At 33.6% G+C, this 23,335-nt stretch overlaps 1 protein-coding gene across 2 annotated transcripts in view; it reads right to left on the bottom strand.

Moving 5' to 3' along the window:
* LOC140669363 (lachesin) overlaps positions 1-22,929 on the bottom strand; it is a 61,245-nt gene extending 38,316 nt beyond the window's left edge. The window contains exon 1 of one of the 2 annotated variants that reach the window (XM_072899151.1): positions 22,568-22,929. In XM_072899151.1, coding sequence (XP_072755252.1) covers positions 22,568-22,619 — 52 coding nt within the window. In that variant the 5' untranslated portion in view covers positions 22,620-22,929. The remainder of the gene's footprint in view (positions 1-22,567) is intronic. The other variant, XM_072899150.1, reaches the window with a different exon arrangement.
* Positions 22,930-23,335: the final 406 nt, after the last annotated feature.

Below are 23,335 nucleotides of genomic sequence, written 5' to 3'. Positions count from 1 at the left end.
ATCACAAAGAAAACAGGAAACTCCGTCTGTTCGCGCGCAGACAAAAGATCGTCTCGACGCGTCATAAAATCCATATGCGGTTTGGTGGTTTAGTCTGCGATTTTACTATGCAGCACTTTCACAGTGCATTCGCACCGTCATACGTTCGTACGGTTAAATTCGTTAGCGATTGCAGTTATTTTTTCCATTGTCAGCGTAATAAATGTGGAATTCAAAAAATTTTGTTAGATATAAAAAGAATGAGTCAATACAGTATGATTCATCATACGGTACGCACTGACGTCACGATAATAATTAGAAATAACTCGTAAGTTTCTCGTTATAAATGAGAGTAGCAGAAAATTGCTCTCTCAATCAAGATGCAACACAATCGTGGCGGCACAAGAATGACTTTTACGACTTTCTTGCATTTATCGGAACGAATCGTGCATTCCAGGAATAATCAAATCAAGCGGTAAATTTTCTTAAATTCAGAAACCGAATAGACTTTTCGCAGCTGATGTTTAATGATTTATTGAAGGATCGTATTTATTCACATGATAATTTATCGTATCCCCGTTTGTCGGTTCGTCTTGTACAACGTGTGGGTGACCCAGACATAAAAAAAGGAACGGCCCGAATTGTGGTCCTGTTTAACTGTCTAGGGGACGTATCGATATCCGGTCTGTCTCGATATCTCACTCTTTAAAGAGCTTCGTCAGTAACTTCCACGGCTGATCGATCTCCCACAGTCTGAAGTTTCTTCTCACATTACGTCAATACTTAGCTTTGAAATTCCTGACTATCCCGTTATAAATACATCGCTTTTATCATAATTTTTGCAATTCTTTATAAATATAATTACAACATATGTACATATGTACACGCGATAAAAATGTAAATAATGCATTTTTTGCACAAATTGAAAATAATATATTTGATACATTCGAAAATAAAAGGCCAATTAGAATTATAATGATATATTATAATTCTAATTACTTAGTTTTTTATCAAATAATAAAATTTAAAAACAATATAACTTTATAAATTAAAAATTGTGTAAATTAAAAATAATTTTATAAATTAAATTTTGTATTAAAATATAAAAATGCTTTATATTAGATGTCTATTTTTAAAATGCTGTAAAAGAGATTTTTAAAATTTCATGAAGTAGATACAAACGTATTTTAAATTTAGCTTGGTGAATTTAAATTGTAACGGACACTCGCCCAGCGTGCATTTGAAGATTGCGTGCTTGCGAAGAGAGAGAGAGAGAGAGAGAGAGAGAGAGAGAGAGAGAGAGAAAAAGACCTTAATTGAAGTCTACAACACAATCAACTTGGACGCGCTCACGTTAAACTGTGCTTTTTATGTGATGGCACCGAGAGAAATAATAACGAAAAACCTGACCTAAAAACCGTTCGCCGTTAATAAACCATGACTCATCAGTTGTCTATTCACTTATCTGTCTAACACCCAGAGGTTTCTAGGCTACGACCTGAGGAGATATATTCACGCGGTTAATCCACCCTTGTTTCCATTATTAATTGTGCTTAATGTATGTTCCTACATGTTAACAATAAATGACGCGAATCAATGGTCAACGATAATTCGGCAAATTGCGTGGGTCACTTTCACAAGAAATTTTTTCAGCGCGTATCGATGCGAAAATATCGACCTATTGATCAACGTTTCAGATGCTTCGTAAGCAAATTCCGTTAGTGAAAGCATAAAAAGTCCAATCTTTACGCAATCGCGCACGCAAAGTGTTGGAATTGCTGGTTCAACCAATTAACGTTACCACTTGCAGAAACTTCCATATAAGTCGCACTAAATTGTGTAATTTGGCAAACAGAATAGGATAAAATAATAATGGTTGATTGCGCTTATTATCAACTCTTTTTAGAAAAATATCTTTGCAGTCGATTGAGTGTTATGCAATAATTCTTTTAAAATCGTCCATTATATAATTATTTCAATTGTGTATAATTAATGTGTTTAATTCTTTTGCTACCAACGCTTTATTTAATAAATTCGAATTTTATAAAAGTTCTTTTTTTATGCAGTTATTGTTTCTTGAGAAATTTTTTATAATTCTTTAAATAAATAAATTTACAGATTTTAAGAAATATACGTTACACTCTGTGCCTATCTTCTACTTTATTTAAAAAATATAAATTGTAAATAATATTTTAAAAATAAAGAAATGATAGATCTTTGACAAAATAAATTATAAAATGTGTTCAAATGACTTTTCAAATAATTATAAAGTTATCGAATCGTCATATTTTACGATTATTTGGAAACTTACATAACAAATAACAGGCAAGAGTGCTCTTTGACCGCATATGAAACGCATGCGTTTACTGACGCGACTGCATATTAATTAAAGTAACAGCCTATACTTGGCAGGGCGATGAACGGTTGACTGCTCTTGTCTCCAGGGATAATGCCTGTGTTTGTTACGATATTGATTCGTTAATGGCAAGCGATTGTCAGCGAACGCGAGAGAAACATGTTGGGCGAGAGATATAAGTAACGTATATATGTAATACTTCCTGGAGACCCAACGTAGATTAAATAAAACAAGACTGGCAGAATAGTAGGTCTCAATTTTATTTTGCAGTATTTATTTACGTCTCTTCCGTTAGGCTATGTGATCTGCATAATGTACATATTGAAGGTGAGAAAGTAACGATAATGTATATATGTCTATCAAAAAGGATTGAATAACATTTCACAGAACGAAAGCAGACCAGAATCAAACATTGATTTATCTTATAGTCAATGAAAATATGTACACGTAAATTATTCAATAACCTTATGACACTGTAATTTAATGATTTAGATATCATATTAATATTTATTTCACATGAAATCATTGAACTGCAAATATCAGAATAAAATTTATAAGACGATTCTTTTTGTGTTCATATCATGTATATTTTAATATTTAAATGTTTCGAGATGTGTATTTTGTCATTAAAAAATATGTGGATATTTCCACAAAAAAAAATTTGAAGATTTACGAGCTATTGTTAGAAAATTATTCGGTATGACATAATCGTTCATAAAATAAATATATCGCCTGGTCAGTAAGCAAGGCTACACAATCCGACAAATTAGCATGTTCCAGCGCTTTCTCTCCACGTTTTCGGACTGACGGACGGTCGTGTAATTTTGGGGACACCGCTTTTGCTCGGTGACATCATTCTTCCCATTCCATTCGTTAATACCCATTCGTTCCTTACTGTGTATACACACACATACGCATAGTGAGTCTATACTAATATGCCGATTCTTCTCCCAGCGTACCCGTGACATCATCGGGAATTTTCGTCATGTTCTATTTGATCATCGAACGATTGACGTGTAATCTTTGAAAATAGATTCGTTTTTACGTGCCACGAAACGGTAACCATCTGACACCCTCAGATATTTCCAATTCAACTTATAACACCACCATGAAGCGAGAATATCTGTTTGTGTTCTTATTAAATATGACGGTGATGCATATTCGCTCGCGTTCGCGAGATATTAATTGAAATTTCCATATACCCGTTGGAGATTGAACGCAGATAAATGAAATAGCATTCGCAGTTAATCAAAAGTATTTTTACCAGAATGTTTTAATTAAAGTGCGCAAACTACAAGCGCAATTAGAAATAGTAGCTGAAATTAATTTGATCTCTCGCATATCTTCTTCGATACTGTATTTACTTTCATTCATCAATCTTTATCCATGTCACTCTATATATTCTTCTTAATACAATAAAAGTTTATCAATCAGATGGAATAAAGTAATAATTAAAAGGAATACACGAGAGCCTCTCAAATATTAGCGTTAAAAATAATTAAAGATGAGTACTTATTATAATACTTATTATATTCCACTCGACAACAAGTTAATGAAACCACGACCTAAATCAGATAACCGAACAATCGCGAGATTCTAATTTTATCTAGCGAGAACTACTGACCATGAAAATACGCGATTGCGCATCGCGATAGTGTTTACGATTTAATTCGACGCGCTTTTTTTTTTTTATCATATCGTATCGTTACGTGATCGTGCTTACGAAACGCGAAACGCCGGAACGGGACGACGGAAGTGAAGCCAAGCGTTTCGTATTAGTTCACGACGACAATGCTCGACAGTGATCGACCTACATATTCTGGGAATGGGGTAGCGCCGGGTGATGATGGTTAAAACGGAAGCGGTAAATTTCCTCCACAAGTTATTTCAACCACGACGCGGGTGGAAATAATGTTCCTTCCCCTACAAAACGGCTGCTCGTCAACTTTATGGATGACGTCATTCATCCACCATCTGCGAGACCCGCTCCTTTTTTCTCATTCGAAATTCCTGTCACTATTCGTTCTATCATTGAAATAATTTGCCTAGCTATTTATATTTCACAACACTTTAGAGAGACAGAGAGAGCAACTTTTTTTAATAAGATTTTTCTCAATTCTATAATATTTTCATAAATTAATTATTTCTAAATTTATTTATCATAATATATTTACATTGGTTTGCAATGTTATATATATATATATATATATATATATATTAAAAGTTGCTATCAAATCTCCATAAAATATATAAAAAAGCTTATATATATGTATATATACTTAAAAATTAAAATAAATAATAGACGTTAAAAATAGAAATAAAATTTTTAATCAATGTAAAAAATGTTTTATCCTGTAAATAATTTTATCTTAAAAATAATCATAATCTCTTCGTCATAAAGAGATAATTGTTGTACCAATTACCATAAAACCCACGTTTAATAATCACGTTAAAAGTACAAGGAATAAGTAATGCCATTCGAAGCATAAAAAACAGGAAGTATCAAAACGATTTTGTATAATCATCGCGCTATTAAAGACGATCAACGTCGTTTGTGATTTATCAGTATCATTATGTGCAACCAAAAATAGAAAAAGTCAGTACATGTAATGACATTCTTAATATTGCATAATGATAAAATGTCTATGTGATTGACGTTTAATAGTAGTGAAAGATTAGGGGGATACCAAACATTTATTGATCATTCGTTACTTGAACGAATACACGGTGTTATAAGCAACTAGCATATTTGACTCCGCGACTGACCCCGCGACTGATCTCGCGCAATCGCAGGAAGATAATAGGAAGTGTATGTTTTTACTGCTATTTCCGAATGTTTTGTATACATGAGAATTAACGTGATTCTTTCGTGTCTTTATTCAAACAAATTCAAATGATAATAACTCGACGATTCTAACACAATCACAAGCTCGCAATCATGAGAATTTCTGACCGTTATATAATTTTTGTAGCAACAGAAATTATAATCTTCAAAGTTATGATTCAAACATTTTGAATCAAGGGGGGGGGGAAGAAATTACGTTTTAATAGAAAACGAGATTTCCAATTAAAACTTTGTCAAAGTAAAATATTTAAGAGTATCTATTCTATTTTGCGACATCTTAAATATTTTGCTTTAATAACATTTTTATTGAACATCTCGTTCTCTAGATATTAAAATTTAAAGTGTTTTCCTTATTTAAAATATTATCTGGATTGAGAAAATTATAATTTTAAAAATTATAATTTATGTTAACATAAATAACATTAATGTCGCGATATAAAAATGATCGCTGCTTCTTTCAGGTGGTACAACTTCCTGTAACTGTAATTTTTGTTTTATGTATCTTGTAATACCGTTTAAGATCGCTATAGCAGCGTTGATGATAAAACTAATACAAGAGATCTCTTTTGACCTTCTCTCAAACATCCTAGTCCTCAATATCTATTTGTCAGATGACGTCGTCTTCAGAAGGACAAGACAAGGGTCGCGGTAAGTACTCAAGGCAATGAAGCAAGAAAACCGCCTCCTCGGTCGCGGCTCGCGTCTCGGTTAATAACGGTTCTCGAAACTCCGGAGAAGTTCGGAGCCGCGAGTGCTCGTGATTTCGAGCCTGCAGCGGCGATGCTCCTCTAATCGAGAAAGTCTGGCAGCCGTGAATAGACGAGACGGCGAGATGAAAGGAGCCTCCGTTCTTTCCTCTCAATTGCGCGTACGGCTATAGTACTTGACCTATTGACTAATTATGTGCGAGGAGGGGGAGGGAACAAATTCTACAGGAATCTAACTACTGATTCGACCACTCTAATTCTCATCGCATATTTAGGCGTTCACACCGGAAATTGTAAATACTAGAAGTCAAAAAGTCAAATTAACAAAAATATCTATTTCACAAAATCAAAAATATCAAGTTTACTTTTTAAAATATTGCAAAATGTAGCATAATTTTCAATAAAAATCAATATCATTATTTTAACTTAAAAAATCTATATTTTATATAATATATAATAAATATATATTTATTATAATGTAAATATTATTATAACATAAATATATATTATATATGATTCGTACTTAAAAATATTTATTTCAATATCAAATAATTTTGGCGAGATTATATTTTTCGAAATGTTTTTTTTAACCTACATATTTCAAAAAATAATTCTAAAATTATTTAAAATTCTTTAATATAAATATTTCAAAAATTATAGAACTGTTATACAAAAGGGAGATTGGAAGTCTCATACTTTGTACTTACAAATGCATCGATGCAAATAATCACGCCTACTAAAGAAAGATGACCATGATGATAGGAGAGTAATTCATCGCCTCTATTTTGTTACGGTAGTAACCGCGAGATAACATCTATCAAAATCCCGAGGATGAATGATGCAAATTCCGCTAGTATAGAGAATATATCTGAGTCTTTCAAAATTTGAATCACACGTGTGGAACACGAGAGCACGTTCTCTCCTCACCCCGTGATCATTCCCCGAGAAAATTAGACCGTTCACGTGAATCGGTTCAAGGTCCGAGGCGCTTGACAATTTGCCGCACGTGCAGCGAGAGATAACAAGAATTGCTATCGGCTGTTAATAATTGCGTCATTAAATGCTACTTAAAGATGACGTCCAAACGAAGATAATCTCGTTCAAGCGATATTATCTGACAATTACTGATAAGATGAATCTCAAAGGTAAACTTTCGAAGAGTAGGAACCTATGTGCAAGACGCATTCACGCGTTGAAAATTTATAACGGGATATGTAATTTATACGAGGAAAAAAAATAATGCAACTGTTCGGAGGACACCCTAATCCAGCGACAGATGGCAGATTCTTTCTCCAATCATTGATAGAATCTATCTAGAGTATACTCAACTCGGTATACTAAAGCTAGACCTTGCTGATAGCTATCGTTGCGTCGACGAAGAGTTTTTGTGAAAACCCGGGACTCTCTCTACCGAGCATTAATTAAAAACAGCAGACCGTGCCTCACGATAATGAACTGCCACATGACTAATTTCCTGAGTTTCTTAACGAGATGTTACGATATAATATCAAGAGAACGATATATATCTGAGATATTTTACATTGTATATCTGAATAAAAATATTAATATTTTATTGTATTTAATAGCAAAAAGTTTCCGTGTATATATTAAATATTTATTTAAAAAATGTAATTAATTTAATTTATATAATATTTAATACGTATAAAAATTGTTTAATTATCAATTCAAAAATTTTGTATGTTTTATAACAAATAAATGTTATTTTGAATATTCTTTTTTATGCTACTCACTGTTTATGAAAAAAAAAATCATCTTTAAATAATGTCCCATTGATATCAGATTTAATTAACTTGTACCTTCTGCTTAATAAATTTAATACAGTGGAAATGATTTTTGATTGCATGTGACTCTCATAAAAACCTTTCAAGTGCAACGTTAATGTCAAGGCTACAAAAAAAGTAGATGTGCACTTAAATGCAATAAGATAATAGTTTATAGTCCTGAGAGATTCTGATGTAATCTTTGTCGAATAATTAATTTTCTTGACTCATACGTATGTACGAGCAATCGACGACTTTGTATAACTTAAAACTATTTTAATCGAGCTATCTTTGACCGAAAGTGATCTCTGTATCGTCTTTAATAACCTACATAGTTACGCACCATAAATATTACTTGTGACCGGTATCGTCAACGTTGGTTAACTTTAACCTCGCTTTAATTAATCTCTCTGTCTCTGTTTAGAATTAGAAAGTGAGAAGGGCCTAGTTAAATTATAACTAAAAGAAAACCGATAACAAAAATTTGAATTGTTGAGACAAACAAAATCATTATCGTTTACTATTTATAATAGCTATAATCAAATGCTATCAGTGAAATTACACTTTTTTCGCACATAAACTATCCAAGCAACAGATCCAAGTGCCATAAAATATACTCTGTATATTCTCCCAATTAAGTTATATTCATACTTTATCACGAAAATAACGCATCGATAGCGCGAGCATGTGTCTCGCTCGTTGATGAAAATGCGAACATACACTAGTGTATTGGCAGATAATTTTATCCGTTAACCGTATTAGACAAGCCTATTTACTCTCATCTATCTCGTACACATATATGTATACACGCATACACATAGTGCGTGCAGACGATTATAACGAGAGGTCCGAGGCGCCGGAGACATCTCGATTAATTATAATTATAATTGCCTATTCCTCATCGATCTTCATCTTATACGATAATGCTCCCTCCCGCATGTTTGATATCCCCTTAACGGTACCGGACGTAATGAGTAATTGTTTTACTCAACTTTACGTATCTCCAATCCGAGAACTGTCAAAACAATATATTACGCGTTCACCGAGATTATGGTTACGAATTTACTCCTGGAGAATTTACTTCCTATGTGTGAATTAATATATTATGCGGTATCGTTAGCGCCGCGTTTTCTCGTGTTATCATAAAAAGAAAAAACCTCACTGCGAGATCGTTGTATCTTTTCTGCGAATGGCACATAACCACGATGGTGGTGGAATTATATTACAGCGTTTACAACGATAACAGGACGATTGAGACTTCGTGTCGTTAAACTCTGCCTTGAATGAGTCTGCCTCATTCTAGGAAACTGAACGGCATGTACTAACATTGACTTCGGCAGGGCACTTTTTGACCCCCCGGATATATATGGAGGATACATATGTAGGGTCCTCGACCCTAACATATATTTTTGGGGTGACCTGTTCATTCGTAATTACCTCAATATAATATGCTTTAAATAAGTGTAAGCGTAACTGACGTCGTCTTTTTATATCATATGCGGTGTATATTATAGATTATAATATTATTCATAATTAAAATATTAAAATATTATTTGTAATTAATTTATTAAATTATTTATTAATAATTAAATTGTTTATAAATAATATTATTTATAAGTTAATTAAAAAATAAAAGTATAAAGCTTAATTTAACCAGTTTGGTCGATTATTAATAAACCCTCTTAATCATTTATTAATTATAATTAAATATTTAAATATTTAATTAGTTAAATATTAACTCTCAAATATTTCTAATATTTTTATTGATTTTGTTTGAGCATATAATTATTATTATAAATAATATTATAATATTTTACACCTTAATTCGACAGAAGAGAAAGAGAAAGAGAGGGAAAGAAAGTAAAGTCTCTGCTGATTATTTTATTCGCGTCAATTCATCTCATTGTTACGACACTGTCGACGTATTCTTAGGTTACTCATAAAGCGCGAATCATTTAAACAGGGATTCGCTTGTGCTTTATCTGCCGGACGAGCGGGCGATCCGCAGATATTTCCCGACAATATATAAAAACATACTGGTAGTGGTAGACATGGAGCGTATGTTAATTATCGCCGGGTATTACTACACACCCCGATAACGACCGTGCAATCTCGTGTCGTTAAACCCTCAATGAATCGAGCGCATTCAGGGAAACTAGGCTGCGCGTCCCTGCTCGACTACGCGAACTTCCGAATGAGTGTCAAACTTGCTCTTATCGGTTGCGATTTGACCTCCGCTCAAATCACTCGTTCGCGCTACATATATCGAGGAAATGACTTGGCGGTTGCGTAGGTAATTGCGAATTTTTAATCAGTTACCTAGGTAACCTATTTCCGTAAGCAAATAAGAACGCAGAACTGTTTCAATCAATTTCAAGCGTAACATTTTTATATTAGTTGTTTACAATATTCCTCTATATATATTTTCGCACTTATATTATAAAGTAATTATTTATATAGTAATTAAAAAAAAAACAATAAGAGAAAAAACTTTTTTGTTATTAAAATGTTTTTAATTTTGCATATCAAAACATATCAAAAATATTATATATATATATATATATATATATTATAATTATTGAAAATATTTAAGATTCTAACAATAAGTGGATATAAAACGACGAAGTTGCAATAATAATAATCATAATAATTTTCTGAGCATTATATGGGTTTTATATTAATAATTAATATTAACAAACAACAAGTTTCGATAACACTATTAATCTTATATAATGCTCTGTGTTATGAGATAACTGTTGTAAACATTGCTTCGCAAAATTTCGACCGAGTCCATTCGCATTGGAAGGAGCTACGTGATATACGAGACTTATGGAATCCGCGTATATCGATTTTACCATGTCAGATCGATTCGCCTGAATAACACGGATGCCGCAGCATAGAAGAAAATTGATTTAAATTGCAGTGTACACTCTCGGCGATAACTCGTTTGTTAGGAATTTCTGATGCAACAATCGCAGAATGGAAAGTGAAACACCAACGCGGTTGACGGTGGTTCATTGCGCTTTACCATATAGAATACGACTTCTTGGACGCGTAACACGATGCCCCTACGGTCATCGTGATTCAACCTCACGTCATTAAACTCTCAATGAATCCGTTACGTTCGAAAAGCGTTACGTCCTAGCGAGCGCGTGTTATCGATACAGAAAGATCTTCCTTCGTTCGACTTGAGGCGTTAATTGAAGGTGTTTAATTCAACACTCTCTAACATACTTATTAATTCATTAAAAACTTGAAAAAATTTTAAATCTGAGAAAGATCATAATTTTAAAAACACAAAACCATTAGAGAGATTAAATTTTTACTTAAAAAATTAATTGTAAATTAAACTTAATTTTAATATTATTTATAACAATACAATTAACAAAATCTAACAAAAAATAAATATTTTAAATATAATTTAGTTTCTTCTTTAAAATATTAATTTTTTTCACCTTTAAAATTGATTCTTTCAACATTTAAAAAAAAGTAGGTATATTTTGACATTCGTCTTAAAATTCTCAAAGACTCTAAAATTCTTATAAATAACCTAAATAAAAGTACCCGAATAAACAATTTAAAGGTACAACAATATTACACCAATTACATACAAACCGATATGTCATTAAACTTTGGAACTAATTTGTCACGCTCGGAGAAATCTCGACGCTAGATCATCTCGATGCAATCGAAACGACGCGGAAACTCCTTACGACTCAGCGACGCGTTAGCTGCTTATGCGTTCGGCGTAATTAGAATGAAAACACGAGATTTGAATCCTCAATGAGATTTGAAGGGCAGCGGGGAAGAGAGACACGGACGAGTCGTTAGTAGTCCGACTATGTCGGTGACTAGCATTCCGTTCTTTGGTCGTGCGATGAAAATCGTGTTGGAACGGAATAACGCGACGCACCTTATTTGACTTCCTCTTTTTTTTTTTTTTTTTTTTTCTTTCTTTCTTTGTCAGTCTCTTTTTTTTCTTCTACTCCTCTTTCTCAACTTTTACGTACCATACGAATCGGAGCTAACAAATGTGACTTATTCTCCACACGGCCACGTACAATAAACGCCGGTAACGTTTGTCAACTGAGACATAATTATAATATACTATCTCTTGAGCGGCGCGGTCGTTGACAATATCGATCTGATGGGCTATTCTTGTCGAATGTGTACACAAGCGACATCCTAAAAATACGTTAGGACCACCTTTGGTTATTGGGGATATGGTCTTGAGTTGAACCTTTGAGAAAGGGATAAATCGATTCAACTCGCTTTGGGGAAAAGGTCTCTAAAATCCCTTTAAATATATAAGCACGCGACAAACATAAAAGATTCCTACGTAAGACTTTTCAATTTAATAGGTAAATATGTAGATTTATTTTGTTCAATATTTACTTTTGTATTAATTGATTTCTCATATATCTTATTATAACGAATTCTCTAGCAATTTTTTCTTTTTCTTATGTACAAAAAAGATTAAAATTATTATTTATTTTTTAATATTGCACTGTAACATCTATATTATTTTTTATCGCTAGAATTATTGTCAAAAAATTCAACATAACATAATTATAAGCATTACCTAATTTTATTACATTCATCGAATAAAATAAGCAATAGTTATTTTGATATTAATGCAAGGCTCGAGATCATTTATAAACTATTTTGTTTATCATTGATGTATATTATTTCTACTAATTGTATCATGTGCAGACCTTTAATCGTGAATTAAGTTCAATTATTATATTCGTTTAAACATAATTATTTTTTTTTCTCTCTTGACATTATACAAAAATGTATATGTGTATAATTTTAAAAAAATATTTTTTTTTTAAATATTCCATATAATTTTGATTAAAATCTTGCTAATCTTTTTAATATCATGTTATTATCTCTCTTTATAGAGTATGTATTTTAAACTTTCAATTTTAAGCAAAAATAAAAAAAGAGTTTGAAACCAGAATATCTCAAATTTTATAAAAAAATTCCTTGAAAATTCTTTCACGCTGTGTCTCATTTTTTCCCTCGACGATTTTTTAGCATTCTTGCCAGATTTTAAGTGCTTAGATGCACCATTTGTTTATTTATCTATCAAAAATTATTAAAAATATAAATCACAACAATTAATGAGTGTCAGTGAAGTGAGATGCTAGTTTCACACACAAGACTATTGTTTACATTATGAGAGTAAAATTAAAATCAAAAAGAGAAAAATTGTTGAAAAAATTCTCGATAAAATTCCATAAGATTTTCTTGATTTTTCCAGATATAAAATCCCTGAGAATTTCACGTTCTCCATATTTTTCCAGAGAAGCAGACATCCCGAAGACACACCTAATTAAAACTTCTGAATAAGACTGACATAAAAAAAATAATACTTTGTCACTTTGTTTCGCAAAATGTTGTGGCAAGTTTTGAATTAATTCGAAAAATCATCATCAGAAAGGTAAAAGGTAAAAGTTCTTAATGCATCGTGGAAGAAAAACAAAGAGTTACGCGGACGAAAATTAGTACCCGATGCGTTCCGTAGTACCGGATGTGCGCAACCGGATGATCGATTATCGAATCAATCCATTCCGCTATCACGACGGTAAAAGTTTCGTCTGTTGACTATAGTAACAGTACCGGTACTATTTAGGAGGCTTGGAAATGTTGCGTGGGCTGCGTGCTCATTATCGAGTTGGGCGTTATCCTGGTAAGGGTTCACGGGGATATAATTTATCGGCTTAACGTCGATCTAAAGCTCTTTAGAAAAGACGTCTTGTCCTAAAAATGATCCTACCATATATACTATATATAATAATAATCCAAAGTCAGAGGGTAAGCTCTCTGAGAAATTTTCGCACGAGCAAACGTGCGTGTAACAAGGATCGGATTACCGAAAACTGACACGAATAATTGTATATTGCTTTGCCGAAAATATCTTTCGACACGAGGAAATCGCGTAACTATTATTTTTGGACTCAAGTGTAACTCATATATGATCTATAAATATACAAGTTTTAAATAATCGATGAATAATTGAAGATTCTGATTTCACAGCTCTTTCTTGTATATAATGTAATAGAAAAACTCTAGTGTTCATATATTTTACAAATTATGACTTAAAATGTCAAAATGTTTCATACATCAAGTATATAAAGAGAATACTGGCTCGAGATGTGTTTGTGCAAGCTATGAAGTAGAAACAGACCGGGAATGCTCGTGGATCACGAGTTGACGATGATTTCGACACAATTTCCGCCTCGTAGAAAGCAAACCAGACCAGACCAGACCAGACCACAGACGGAGTATTCTCTATATCTATTAGATGCGGTGACCGGAAAGCGTTACCGAAATAAAACCTGCATCACTCTTTCGCATTAGCTGTTAGCTAATCCCTATTTATAAGATATTATGTTCGCCGAAGCGCACACACATACCTACTGCCTTAGAAGAAAGATAGAAAGATCGGTGGAGGAGGAGGAAAAAGAGAGCATGTCACGCGTAAAACGTGCGCAGGTCGATGGTTTAAACGCGACTAAAAATATCCGAAACCGTGTAGATAAGTCCCGAAGATCCGAAACCGGTTGGATCTGATGGGCGGTTTATTAATGGACTTGGATCATAACAAGATTTTCATGAGCGTGGACAATGGTCACTCAATTTACAGCATCATCATAATCGAGCCGAATATGAGTCAGAAGCTACGATATATTACACCGTGCGACATACACGTGTTCGATGTATACCAGAAATATATGATAACTTCTACCGACACACATATATATATAATTTATATAACAGGTAAGATTTTATATTAGTCGCTTGCCGATTCACTGACAATTCGCCTCATTATAAATTTTATAAATTCTTTTATACATTTTTTTATAAATTCCACTAATTACGAAAAGCAATAATCTTCATGCTTGATCTATTCTCTATCCGCATTAAAGCTTTTTAAATGTAATTAGCATTCTCTCATTGTATACACGAGGCATGCGTGTTTATTTGATTTTTGTGTGACGCATATATTTGATTTTATTATAATTTTTATATTATTTCGTGACAAATCTCTCCCTTAGCATGACTAATAAAATATTTATGCATAACATAAAATTATAGTCATAACGATTAACATAAAAAAGTTGGACACATTCTATGATAACATATATTTTTGTTTCTAGTTTGATAAACCGTCGATAGCCTCGATGTAACAACAAACATTTTGTTGTCGAGCTTATCAACTTAAGCGATTCGTTACGAGCTTCATAAAATGTCCCGTGATCGTGGAATGTCAGACAAACACGAATTGCACACTTCTTGATATGATGAAGTTTTATTAGGTATATAAGAATGTTTGCTCGAAGACGATTGATCTCGTTTGACATTCGCATTGTATAATTTCCCACATGGCCGCGAATAAACCGAATACTAATAAAATCAATGGTTGGAAGAATTTTTAACACGTCCGATCTATTAAAATTCCAGGACGAAAAGATTCCTTAAGTTCACGTCCAAAAATAATCCACAAGACATTCACACGGTTATAATTAGCGGGATGCTCACTTGAACTTGCTTTTGCAAAGCAAACCTAGCTACTACAAGAATACCTGTATACCCAGCTGTTACAAGAATCATATGTTGATGAGTCACTAGTCAAGAATACTTTATTGCTTTAATTAAAATTATCCTGCTGTATCATTTTGCAAATTTTTTTATATCCCACAATCACGTGTGCGTATCGTTTAATGAAATAAAAAAATATAATCTTCAAAAATATAAATAATGCACATTTGTCAAAGAAAATACGTCAGCTCAGTAATATAACAAATATAACGAAGTATAAAGAAGTTGGGCATACAAAAAGAGGTTGAAGATCTAGATAAATTTACATTCTTTCTTTTTTTCTCTGGGAGTGAATTGCGCAAACTAAGGAAATATTCGTTCTCTGGCGCGCCGTTTTGTCGATCGAATAAGTGAAACGCCTGAATGCTTTGCGCATAAAGTCACGATTTTATCTTATCTCTCTCTTCCTTTCTTTCTTCAGGAAAGAAAGAGACAAAATGCCTCCGAAGAAAAGATATTTACATGACTGCTGTGAGGCGCGGCCCCTGACGTCTCTCTCACTTGCAGCTGTGCAAATCGCTGCCGTACGTGTAATGAGCATGTAAAAGACAGACATGTCACGAAAAACAACAGAAAATAAAAAAGCTGTACCTTCTTGCCGCGGGGGGATCTCGGACGATCTCGCTTTCTTCTCGGATTACGCCGACCGCGGCGAGAAATTTTACTCGACACGAACTCGGCCTAAAAACGAAACGGGAACATCGGAATCGTGTCTTCTTCGTGCGAATATTCTTCTCTTCGTGGTTCGTATAATAAACGCGAGTCCATGAACGTAGGACTGTCTCGATCGGTCCTAAAGCCCAGATGACGCTACAACATTTGACAGCCTAAAGGTCAACGCAATAGAGAGTAACATAGAACGAATATTAAAAATCAAGAAATTATTATAATCGCTTTGTATATGTTTAGAAATTATTTTGTTTTTCGTTTCTATAAAAAATAATTAAAAATAAAACACTGAGATTCTTCAGATCTAAATCTAGAATATAAATATATATATTTTTTTTAAATTGTATAGTTCAATTATTTTTTAACAAAGAGAATTTGTATTTATTTTGAACATCCATCACGTGTGTCTCAAATTTTACGAAAAATGCGATTTGCAAAAATTCAGCGACAGTTCTGTTGAATGTCCAGCAGTTACATCGAGATCAGTTTACAAGAAAAATATACTCGCTACAAAGATCAAAACACAGATCAGCGAGCGTCGATGTGGCGAAACGCGATACTGTTATAAATATTTCTCGGAGTAATGATTACGTAATGTAGAGGAAGAATAAGAACAGCGCTATCAATCGCATTCGCGAGGAGTCAAAGGCAGCGTGACAAAAAAATTATGTTTTTGATTTATATTTTGATACACAGGAACGAAGGTCGTAAGAGCTTCTTGTTTCGTTAACTTGGCGCTAACGAAACTGCGGCATTAATCGCGGATTAATTACATGCTAATTTTTTTCCAATAAACATCGGCATACTTGAAAGCATGTTCAACTCGCGCGATAAGATTCTTAAGCAAATACGTATAACGGCTTTATCGCGTTCCCAACGAATGAGGAAAAATGCCAAATGCTTCGCATTCAAATCATCCACGGGAATTGCTACAAAGATATAATAAAACGCACGTTATGTAAGGGCGAAAGGCGCAATCTTGCTTGAGCAGAGCTGTAATTCAAAGACCGATAATCATACATTCCCTTGTTTTTCTTATGCGCATTACCGGATCGAGAAAATTGTGTGCACAACACGCAATTATTATTACATTAAATACGTTTTTAATTACTTGTTACGTTAATTAATGCACTACTTTGCGTTAAAGGAGACATTCAATTAGTATTTCGAAACTGCATCCATTTGTACTACCGTAGTTTTTTGTGATTCAAGACTAGTTATTTCCGTAATCTCTCTTGTAATCTTGCAACGACGACATAACGCCGGAGGCAATGAAATGAAAAATTAAATCAGAAATGAAGAGAATCGATTAACGAAATTCTAACGTTTCTCCGTGAAACAAAACAGCAGTTTCAATAACGAATGTATTGTCACGTCCATAAATTTATGAATAAGGATGGATTACAGTGAAATTTATAATAAAATCAAAGAAACGAAATTTTATTCCATGTCCCTCTTCGCATTAATATGTCATAGGAATACGAAAAATTTATGACGGTTATACAACGTGAAATAGGATTCAGAGATTCGAAGAGTTGGAGACCAGCTGTCCTTTCTACTGACAAACTTATGGACGGTAATAGTCCGGTTGACTCGAGTATCGCGTTTCCTCACAACGGAATGGATGCGTTGTATATGGCGATTAATGTTGCCATCTTCCTACAAGGGATATACCGGAAAAGAGAAAAGAATAAAGTGCCTTTTGCTTAAGGTATACACGGGCAGACACGTTTCTTTTCTCATGCGGGCTTCCGATCTCCCGTAGAGCATTCGCCCGTTCTTCCTCAACTTTATCCAGCTCAATTACTTAATTAGAGGATTAAACTAACATGCATGTGTGACGTAATCTTTTGATAAATATTCGTATCACATCAACACGTATTCTCGAGGGAGAAAACATTAAGAGAAAATTATACGCGTACAAATATACAAGATGACGTGAAACATGTAATATGAATTATATCGTAACATTATCTTATTAGTATTCTCAGATTAGATAAAAATTTTACTCGCTTAAAATGTAGATGTTGGTTTTTTCCTACTACTTCGATATAATCATTTAAGTAAAGAAATAAACACTAAACTTACTGAAAGTCTCTTTCAATGACAAATCGAATTTTAGTTATGTAAATCAAATTGCTTCGGCAGAGTTAGAATCCAGAGATTCGAAGAGATAGATTTTTTATGATAGTTATTTTTCCCGTTGTATCAAAAAGTTTTATCATCGTGATATAAAAAGAATACATTGTAATTTATTAAGAATATAATATATTACAGTTTTAATAATATTAAGTAACTTTCCAGTAAATTGATAAAAAGTTGACGTGTTTCAAAACCCGGTTCTTTTAATAATTATTTACAATACACTATTAGAGAATATTTCTAACAAGATCATAAGTATGTAGAGTGAAATAATAGATTGATGACAATGTACAGACAATAGTAGAATCATGTGAATGGAACAAATTCCCGTGTTCATAGACATCGGCAAACAACTCAGGATTTAAACGAGGATTGGTTGCTATCAAGACTCATTTACATTGACCCTTAAATTTCTTTACGAATGTCGATGGCGCAGCGGAGGAAAAATAACGAATAATTCAAGAAACACTGACAAGGATCCTTGTAATGTCTATCTAGTTGCGCAACCGTCTGATACGCGACGCGTGTTCGCGTATCGTACGCACATGTTATCTTGTGCAACCGGCTTTTCCTCTTTTCCCCGCGTTCGACATATTTCAAAAATATGCTATCTTATTGCGAAAGGGAGAACCGTTAGTGCTCGCAACCTCTGACATGCATATGAATCGATAGTGATTTATGAACCAATAATACATTTTTGAAATGCAAGAAATTTTCAGTTATCTTTCAACATCTTCCGATTGTCATTTCACTCAGTTTTTTTTTTAATAATTTTAATAATTCAAGTTAAAACAAATTTAAGAATTTTTAGCTATCTTTTTAATTATTTAACAATTATCATATACTGAGAAAAAAGTAAAATTTCTTTTTTAAATTTACTGGAAGGTTACTTAATATTATTAAAACTGTAATTTATTATACTTTTCCATTGATTATCTTATCTATTAAAACAGCATGTTTAAAGTACAAGTTTTTGCCATTTTTCTTGACTTTAAAAGCACCTAACATCGTTTTATAAATTAGCATTAACCTTATGTAGGTCGTGCATAATGATAAACCGAACCGAGCCGCTAAATTTTACGGATTGCGATCGTAAGCATAATTCGCGGCGATAATGTCTGTCATCGGGGTACTGCACCTAAATTATCGCACACCCGCGACTGTTGCCGCGCGACTCGACTCGTACATCACCACTATCGAATCACCAATTCAAATTCCAACCGAGTCCTTGGAGACTCAACCGCGTGTTTGCTCCGCGACACTGTGTCGCCCAGCTGTCATCGAGCCGCCGCGCTCTCCTCTCGGTTATTATCAGTTCCGTATCACGCTCATGCACTGAAGATTCTATTTCACTTACGTGATACCGTTCGTACGACATTCTTGAAGAATTATCTTTACAAAAGATCATCTTTTACCTTCCTAAAAAACAAAGGATGAAATAAAAGATTATAAAATTTAACAGAAATTGATACATAAAGTGGATAGAATTAATTCGAATAATTATGATAGCATAATTGCAACATTGTAAAAGTTTTTCAATAAAATTGATGAGCAGCATTCTTTGCCAGATATCTGAAATTGTTAATATTAATTTTTCGTATTAATTTAATCTAAAAACCTCTCCTATCTTATTGCATTTAAAAATAAATTAATAATTGTAAATATATTATTTTTTATTGTTCTCTTTTATTATTTCAATTAAGAATCTATATTTCTCACGAAATAAATTTCAAAGCTTAGCTAAAAGATATCTTTGCAATTCGTCAACAATAAGCCAAAATAATATTTCATGGTTAATTAATTTTTCTTACTACTTCGTGGTAAGCTGATTTAGAAAAAGATAGATAATATGTACGCATTCCGGTTCTTTCCTAATCCTGCGGTTCGTCTAGAACTTTAGACAGCGTATCATGATCGCAGTCACGTATAAAACGAGTCGACGCGACGGTTCAACGGTGGTCCAGGATAAGAAGAAAGAAAGGAAGCCGCTCCTATTATTAAGGAGGAAGAAAATGGAATAGCGCTGAATGTGCGCTTTCGAGGAAAGGAGAAGAGGAGAGGATTTCTCTGAGCGGACAGTTACCAAAAAGCTGTGAATCGTTTTCGAACCGGCCATCGGTCAGCCGCGTCCCGACCATCTGCCCCCTCGGGCTTTCTTTCTCCTACCTGAAACTCGTGTTCACCTGGCTGGCTCTCCCCCCCCCTATCCCCCCACGCACTCTCCCCCCCCCCCCTATCTGGTAATCAGTCTCGTTCATCTTATTTTCGAGCCATTCAGCCATTGCCACCGGTTCTTTCTGTGGGCCAAACGCTCGTGATGCCTCATGTGCAGAATTCTCAATGGAATTTATACTGAGACGGACGCGCTCTTTTTTGCGAGACTCTCTTCCTTCCGACGATGAAGGGTATCTGTCCCCAATGTATCTTTTCTCAAACGCGGCACGGTCAGATATCCTCTTGATTTTTAAGAGCGAATTATGTAATCGCCACGACAGAACCGGAAATGAGAAACGAGCAGAACGGAAAACCGCTCGATGATCGTGTGAAAGTGAATATCACACGTTTTTAAGCCATTAATATTCTAAATATATATATTAGTATATTTTTTATTAGATCCTTTTAGTAAATTTTATTCAACGTCATTCTAACGACCAATAATAATCAATTTATTAATGTAAGAAATAATAATCGTGGAATTTTCTGTTATTCATTATTTTATAAAGACAATTATGTAAAAAAAAACATAGAGAATTTCTCTTCAGAATCTCCTTTTAAAGAAAGACAAATGTTAAACTTTGCACAACCGTTGGTATGCAATTTTATAAATTTTCTTTATAACTTTTTGATCGAACCTCGGTCAATCAATTCGACATCTTCGAATTAGCACAATCAGTGTCATTCTGCAACTTGATGATCGAGTTCGATGCGAGACGCGATCGCGACTTTGTGTATCGCCAGGCCGATTTGTCCAGGCATAAATACAATATTTTCCGGTGCGTAGGTACACCAGGAAGCGTAATTAAATTTTTTAAAATACGTAATAGCTACTTCCGCAGCAGCGATTACGACTTGCATGTCGATTACAAGTCGCACACTAGCAACTAGCGTTGCTCGCAATCATTTCTACAGAAGATGTGTCGAGATCTTTTCTTCTCTCGCAATTTTTATTTTAAATCTGCGTAAATATGAACCTAAATATTTATCATAATTTCTTGTTTGTTCTGATATTTCTGTATCCGGAAAGAAGTAAAAACAAGTCCAAAAATTATAAATTACATTATCAAAATCTGGCGAGAAAGTAACATTTAAAGATAATAAAAGTTATAAAAGTTAAAAAAGTAAATCGATCCTATATATTTATACTAATAATGTAATATATATTTATTTATATATAAAAGAAACATTTTTAATTAAAATTAAAAGTTATAATTAAAAAATCAAAATAATCCTTAAATAAATATAGATTTGAAAATTAATTTTTCAAGATAATTTCTTGGAATAGATGTTTAAATTTATAAATATATCATTTTGCTTCTTCCTCAGGTACGAAACTTATTCCATCGCGCCGAGTTGTCGCGCATGGATAAATTCATTCGAACTCCTTATTTGAATAACTTGTGGCGCAATGAGAGAGAGAGAGATCGACAATGCACATTGACGATGCAATTTAGATTTTTACCGACACGTAATCAGATGATGATCGATAGCATTTGCTTGGTTCACTGGCGTAATGATTATTCGTTACCGCAATCTACTTTAGGTCATCATCTGTAACATGTATCTGTAAACGCGGTGTTTCTTAACGTGACGTGATAATAAATCCAGGGTATTGCAGTAGAAAGGATTCTCTTAGCGCATCACTTTCACCCAAAAATACATGTAAGAATATGAATGTGAATAACTTTATCTTACTTTTTGATTTCCATCTTATGTATTTTTTTCCATCTTGTAATTTATTGGTCTGAATTAATATCCCAAATCAATAATAAAATTAAATCATGAAATATCTGCATTTTGCTCGATATTTTATTCATATATTCATAGTAAGAGATAATAAGATTTTGGATCTAATAAGATAATTAATTCTTTTTATTAACTTTTGTGTAAAAAGTAGTCTTATTGTGAAACATTAAATAACGAAAACAAAATGTTTTATGTTCTCTGCACAACAAATATTGAAGATAACAAAGTATAGATAACAAAATCTTATCTAAAGTAGGTTCGCCAAATGTCAAAGTCTAGTTTGGAAAAACGACATTTTATCACATAATTAATAGTTTCCAAACATCACATCAAAAGTAACACATTCATCTTCTCACGAATTTTCAATTTTAAAATGATCTATTTTAATAAAAAAAAAAAAAATGTCTAAAGTCTCAAAAGCAACACTTTGTTATGAAGTCACGATGACAGCCATCGGACACATTGTTATTATCCGATATGATGAAAAAAAGAAACAAACAAATCGAAAAACATTCACCTTGTACGGCGAGAAGGATCACCAACAGACCAAGTATTCGCGGTGGCAGCATCTTCCCGTCGACACCTGCACGTCTCTTTCTTTAAAATTTATTTGTTTTAAACACTTGGCAAACTATAATGGCACAATGATCACTATTTTTTTCTCTCTCTCTCTCTCTTTCTGTCCGTTCGAAAAATCTCACGAAAATGAAACTTATTCGCCGCGGTCGCTCGATCCTTTGTTATCACGTCAATTTCGCAGAAGAAAAGTAAAAGTGTCCGATTCGAATCGCGGGAATCGAACGTACCTCCTATCGTCTTTGTCGAAGAGAATTCACTCGGATACCGAATACAAACTGAGCGAAGGAGCGCGTGCGGCGCACGAAGACCGATGGAATCGCGCCCCCGGCTTTTTACGGGGACTTGCGCGAACAGGCTGCGCAGTCGATGGCTTTCCCACTGTGTACGTGTGCATATGTAAGCGCCGCGTGCTCTCCTACGTGTGCGTGACGCACAAATGGAGTAAAATTCACATCTTCCAATTTTTTTCGATCGATCGAGTTAAGATACGTGCCGGATAAAAGTATATCAAAATCAATATATAACAATTGCAATTCTTTCTCTCTCTCTCTCTCTCTCTCCTCTCTTTTTCTCTCATTTTGGTAATAAAAAATTGATGGAATTTATTCAAATCTACTCATCTGTGTATGATGTAAATCTTCTTTTAAATTTGATTATAAATTATACCGCGCCTCTTTTGCCATTTAACATCGATATAACAGGTGCC

The sequence above is a fragment of the Anoplolepis gracilipes genome, chromosome 9, assembly GCF_047496725.1.
Source record: "Anoplolepis gracilipes chromosome 9, ASM4749672v1, whole genome shotgun sequence".
Taxonomy (NCBI): Eukaryota; Metazoa; Arthropoda; class Insecta; order Hymenoptera; family Formicidae; genus Anoplolepis; species Anoplolepis gracilipes.
Note: the sequence above shows the minus strand (reverse complement) of the source record. Positions and strands in the feature narration are given on the sequence as shown.